Source organism: Arachis ipaensis, chromosome B07 (genome assembly GCF_000816755.2).
Source record: "Arachis ipaensis cultivar K30076 chromosome B07, Araip1.1, whole genome shotgun sequence".
Taxonomy (NCBI): Eukaryota; Viridiplantae; Streptophyta; class Magnoliopsida; order Fabales; family Fabaceae; genus Arachis; species Arachis ipaensis.
This window is the reverse complement of record NC_029791.2, coordinates 6131259-6137578: the sequence shown is the minus strand read 5'-3', so window position 1 is coordinate 6137578 and position 6320 is coordinate 6131259. Positions and strand designations below refer to the sequence as shown.

Here is a 6320-nt window from a genome sequence, read left to right as displayed (position 1 = left end):
GGAATTAACTTTTTGTATAATTAAATAAGGAAAGATAATTAATGATAGAAAGAAATTAATTACGTCAATTAAATTAGGAGAGTGATTCACACTCTCTTATCAACGCAAATACTATTAATCATATACCTTTATTTATTATCTATAATATTTTGGTTACGTAGCATTGCCCATATATATAGGAAAAAAGTATCTAATAATGCCGATTATGACAGCAATAAAGTTGACGTATTACTTCCTTTAATTAATAGATGCAATAATGCAATAATGCAATGAGGTTGTGGAAAAAATAGTAGCACAGAGCACACTATTAACAGAGTTTGGAGCATATTCCACGCACGGGATGACCTATATATATTTGCATTCATCACTTGCTTTGGATGCCATGCACCACACACATTATACATTAAAATTCTAAACATTATTATTATTGTGACAGCATAATGATGAGGTGTTTTACTCTCTTGTTGCTTCTTCTTCTTCTTCTTCATACTCCATCTTCCGCTTGCTCATCGGTGTTGCCCCTATGCAACCACCATGACAACTCAAACTTGCTCCAATTCAAGAACTCATTTGCCATCAAACCTTCATCGTACAATTATTGGGCGTGCTCCTCTTCTTATTCCAACCGCAACAAGACAGCGTCATGGAGCAATGGTACGGATTGTTGCGAGTGGGATGGTGTCACGTGCGACACCACATCAGGTCACGTGATTGGGCTTGATCTGAGTTGCAGCATGCTTGAAGGCGAGTTTCATCCCAACAGCACACTCTTCCATCTCACCCATCTTCAACAACTCAACCTTGCCTTCAATCACTTCTCCAACTCTCCAATATATCCTGGAATTGGTAATCTTGTGAGTCTCACCCATCTCAATCTATCATACTCATCATTTGTAGGTCATATTCCGTCCACAATCTCACACTTGTCTAAATTACTCTCACTTGATCTCTCGTCGTATGATCATGAACTGACACTTGATGAATCCACATGGAGCAGACTCATTGGTAACACCACTAACTTGAAAGAGCTAGTTCTAGATGAGGTAGACATGTCTTCTATCAGAGAAACTTCATTGTCTTTGCTGATGAATTTGTCATCCTCTTTGTTGATTCTGAGTCTTGATGACACTGGATTGCATGGAAAATTTCCAACTCGTATATTTGGTTTAACTAATCTTGAAAAACTAAGTTTGTATGGCAATCATGAGCTGAAAGGTGAACTTCCAAAGTCCAATTGGAGCACTCCTCTCAGGATCTTGGACCTCTCTTGGACAGCTTTCTCGGAAGAAATACCTGATTCCATTTCCCATTTGAAGTCTCTTAACCAACTAAGGCTATGGCATTGCCAATTTGATGGATTAATTCCTGTGTCTTTGTGTCTTTCAGGAAATAGACTTCATGGTGAGATTCCATCTTTGCTTTCAAACCTCAAACATCTCACCGACTTAGATCTTAGTGGTAATACGTTCAGATGTCACATCCCAGATGTGTTCGACAACTTCACTAAATTAGATACCTTGCAACTTTCTTCTAACAGTCTAGGAGGTCAAGTACCGCCATCATTGTTTCGTCTAACCCAACTTTCTGTTTTAGATTTGTCATATAATAAACTAGGAGGTCAGCTGCCACCATCATTATTTGATCTAACTCAACTTTCTTACTTACGTCTGTCTTCTAATCAATTAATCGGCCCAATTCCAAGCAAAAATGCCACACTTCCAAAACTAGAAACACTAGATTTGGGTAATAACTCTATAAATGGGACAATTCCAGACTGGTGCTATTCTTTGTCTTCATTGAAATACCTAGATCTTAGCATGAACCAGCTCACAGGGCCAATTAGCAAATTCTCCACTTATTCATTGGAAAATTTAGTTCTCTCTAATAACAAATTTCAAGGTGATTTTCCAAATTCGATCTTTGAATTTCTAAAAAACCTCACTCGTTTGGATGTGTCATCTAATTACTTGAGTGGTCTTTTGGACTTTTCTTATTTTTCAAAGTTGGAAAAATTAAATTTTCTTGATCTTTCTAACAATAAATTTCTCTCTGTTGATAGTAATAGTAGGGTGGACTACGTCTTACCGCAACTTGAATATTTAACTTTCTCTTCTTGTAGTGTTACTGTTTTTCCTTCATTCCTACTTAGACTACAAAATCTAGGAAGTTTAGATCTTTCTAACAATAAAATCCATGGAAAGATTCCCAATTGGTTTAGTGATAATCTCTTGCACACATGGACAAGCATGTTCTTTATTGACCTCAGTTTCAACCAGCTGCAAGGAGATCTTCCAATTCCACCAAATGGCATCAATTACTTTGCAGTTTCAAACAACAACTTCACAGGAGGCATTTCTTCAACAATATGCAATGCAAGCTCCCTCAATGCGCTAATCCTGTCTCACAACAATTTGACTGGCAATATTCCACAATGTTTGGGATCCTTTCCTTTGCTTCAGGTTTTGGATTTGCAAATCAACAACTTTCATGGAAGCATACCTGGAAACTTCTCCAAGAATAATGCTTTTGAGACGATAAAGTTGAATGGCAACCAATTAGAGGGACCAATACCACAATCGTTGGCAAATTGCACAAAACTGGAAGTTCTAGACCTGAGTGACAATAACATAGAAGATGTATTTCCCAGTAGGCTAGAAGCTCTTCAGGAATTACAGGTACTCAGTTTACGAAATAACAAATTTCATGGTACCATCACTTGTTTGAGTAGGAAGCACCCATTTCCAAAGTTGAGAATTTTTGATGTGTCTAATAACAAGTTTAGTGGTCCTTTGCCAATGCAATACTTTGAAGAGTTTCAAGGAATGATGACTCTGAATGATAATACTCAAGCTGATGGGTTGGAGTATATGAGCAACCATGATAATATACGATATAATGACTCTGTTGTGATCATTATGAAAGGTCAAGTGAGAGAAATGAAAAGGATATTAACTATTTTCACAACCATAGATTTGTCAAATAACTTGTTTGAAGGAAAAATTCCACAAATTCTTGGAGAATTGAATTTTCTCAGAGGGCTTAACCTTTCTCACAATAAAATCAGTGGTAACATTCCAAAAACTTTAGGTAATTTGACGAGTTTAGAATGGTTAGACCTCTCATGCAACCAACTGAAAGGTGAAATACCTATGTCTTTGACAAATTTGAATTTTCTATCTGTCTTGAACCTTTCGGAAAACCAGTTGGAGGGAGTGATACCAACAGGAAAACAGTTCAATACATTCCAAAATGATTCCTACAGAGGAAACCCAATGCTTTGTGGATTCCCTTTGTCAAAGTCATGCAGCAATGATGAAGAACAACCACCTTCAGTGTTTCCCGAGGCAAAAGAATCATTATTTGGGTGGAAGCAAGTAGTAGTGGGATATGGATGTGGAGTGGTGTTTGGGATGTTCCTTGGAAGGTTGTTTATAAAGACAGCGAAACCCTTGTGGCTTGCCAGACTTATTTGTGGCTATACTTAACAAAACATGCACAGCAGATCAGAGTTCATGCAAATTGTGTGAGACTGTGTTAGCTTCTTGTGTTTTTCTTCTTCTTTTTTTTTTTTCCTGTAATGATGTGAACTACTCTGTTTTTTGAATAAAATATGCTATTTCTATTAATAAATAAATTCTACATGAGTCATCATCTATTATTTCAACTTCTTGTGAATTAGAGATAAGAAAACCTAATCATTGATCTGTTTAATTTGCTTTTGTTTTTATTTAAAATGATTTGTCATAGCTTTCTTCAGTTATATATAGCTTACAAATATATTTGACTACTCATTCTTTCAGATCTCAATCATATCAAAATTTTTAAATTAAAAAAAAAATCGAAGCTAAACTTAATTGGATGTATAGCATAGGATCATTCTATAAATTTTGAATGGAAAAGTATAGGTAACCAACAAGATTTTTGAACAATGTGTAAACAATGTGAATTAATAGGGTTAAAAGAGTAAATTTAATTAGTAGCATTAAATTAGAGTATAATGTATTTTCATTTGATTGGTAGTTATTTATGTTGTTCAAAATTTTCATTGTTCCCCTAGCATTCCCAATTTTGAATTTGTCAAATGGGTTAGATTTAGAATACTATTTTCGATTTACAAAAAGTAACAACGGCTTAAATTTATTTTATATGATGAATACAAAAACAATTTGGTGTCCTATTCTTGACAAATATAAGTGAAAATTGAGATTCTTTATAAAATTAAAAGAATAAATTAAATAAGTGAAATATAAAATAATAATATAATTTAAATCATAAAAATGATCACCTGATTTAATACAAATGTATTCAGATTCTAATATATAAAAAAAAAAAGAGATTTTAGTTAACTTAAAATTTTAACTACTTCATTATAATACTACAAATCTATGCACATAAAACGAACAACATATGTAGGACCAAGTTGGCTCGCATAATGGATCTTTGAAATTTGCTTATGTGTTATGTGCAAATTTTTAATAAAATGCATCATATGTTGGTAAAAAAAAATATGAAATGAAATTGGGTTGGGAATAGAACTAATTCTTATTTGATATTATATGTATAATTTTAGATTTTTAATAGGATCGAGTGACACTTTGATTGAAAACACAATAAAATTACATATGAGTATATGATATTGTGTATGATTGTTTTTATAGAAACTAATCAAAGCATAAGCGACGTGTTTTCATAGTTGTGAGCATGCAAATCGATTTGTACACATATTTTAATTGGACGCCAAAAATAAACATCGCCTTTTTACTAAATTATCTAGCGTGATAAAAGAGTATTAGTTTATCATTTTATTTACTGAATCATTGTCAGAATAAGATCGAGAGACTATTATAATATCTAAAACTTAATTTTGGTGATGATGATAATACACTTGATACATCGGGATCAAATTAATACATGTCGTAAATTTCAAAATCACTACCAAAATTTAGTTTTTGATCTTACTCATTTTAAAGTTTTTAGAAAAGTTGAATAACCTGAAATGAATTATTTTTTTATGTTCGGTAAATAAATATTTTATTTTTGGTAATAAGTAAATAAAATTTAAATATGGTGAAAGTCAAATTAACATGTCATTAAGTTTATTTTTTATTTTTTATATGCTTAAGGTTCTTATTTAAAATTTTTGGATCACGTATGATTTGGGCTGTGAGTTATTAAGCAATCCGTTATAGTCTGAGCTAGTTACCACCCAAGCCAAGATCAAAGAATTCGTCCAGAAATATTTTTTCTTTCAACAATGCTAAAGAATCAAGAAGGTATCACCCAAAAATTAACTAAATGTCTCTGAATGAATCTAAAATTTCTATGTGGATTGTGCTTATACTAGGTATTAGGATATTTCTTCTATTAAGTATTAGAATGTTTCTTTTTCATATTAAATGGATGTTCTTTTATATATTTTATAACTTTTTTTATATACTAAAAATTTGGATTGTTGGAAGTTCTGAAAAAAAAAAAGATTAGTATACCAAAAAAAAAAATTAAAGTTGCGTAGCAGACATCACCGGATGTTGGTGCGTTTATAGTTTGTTATACCAAATTTAACTTATTTTTCCTTTTTTGTGGATACAAATTAACGAGGCAATTATAGATATGTGCATGTGATTTTTTCTTTCCTTGCATTGAGAGGCTCCTATAAAACAAATAATGTCTTGTAATAATAACTTCTAAGCATATAATATTAAATTATTAATACATATTGACATCATACCCCTCATCTTTATTCGTTACATATGTCTCTCACACAACGTAGGACCAACTTTGGTCACATAAAATGATGGATCTTTTTTCTTGTACACTCCTTCATTTATGTTGTCTCCTTCGTTTGGATATCTGTTATTCCCTTCTCAATGAATCACTTCACTTATATCTTACAAAATTGTAGATGCTTGAATTCATGGAGAAATCAATTATTTCTAAAACAATAAATCAATACCTAGCTTATAGGCCAATCAAAACTTATATATACTAGCAAATCTTTTAGGAATAAAATCCTAATAGTTCACCGTGTTTGATCCCTACAGGTTTGTTTATATATAGACATCATTTGTTAGATAAAACTAAAATTTTAGAAAGAAATATTTTTTTTTTAATAATAAATGAGGATTGTGTGCAGTGCAACTATGTTGACAATGTTAGTGTTTCTTTTGTGGTACCAAAATGTATAATCGATTGGTTCAATTATTTTGCAATGAAATTTTTAAAATATTTTAATATTAAATCGAAGGATATAATTTTTTGTGATTTTTTTTTTTAAATTTACAAATCAGGTTATCCGACTTTTGTTTTTAAAAATCAAAAGG

The 6320-nt window shown here is 32.0% G+C and overlaps 1 protein-coding gene across 1 annotated transcript; it reads left to right on the top strand.

The window, feature by feature from the left end:
* LOC107609934 (receptor-like protein 12) lies at positions 375-3570 on the top strand. Its single transcript, XM_016311994.2, has one exon. It carries the CDS (start codon positions 441-443, stop codon positions 3483-3485), a length of 3045 nt encoding a protein of 1014 aa, XP_016167480.1. The 5' UTR covers positions 375-440; the 3' UTR covers positions 3486-3570.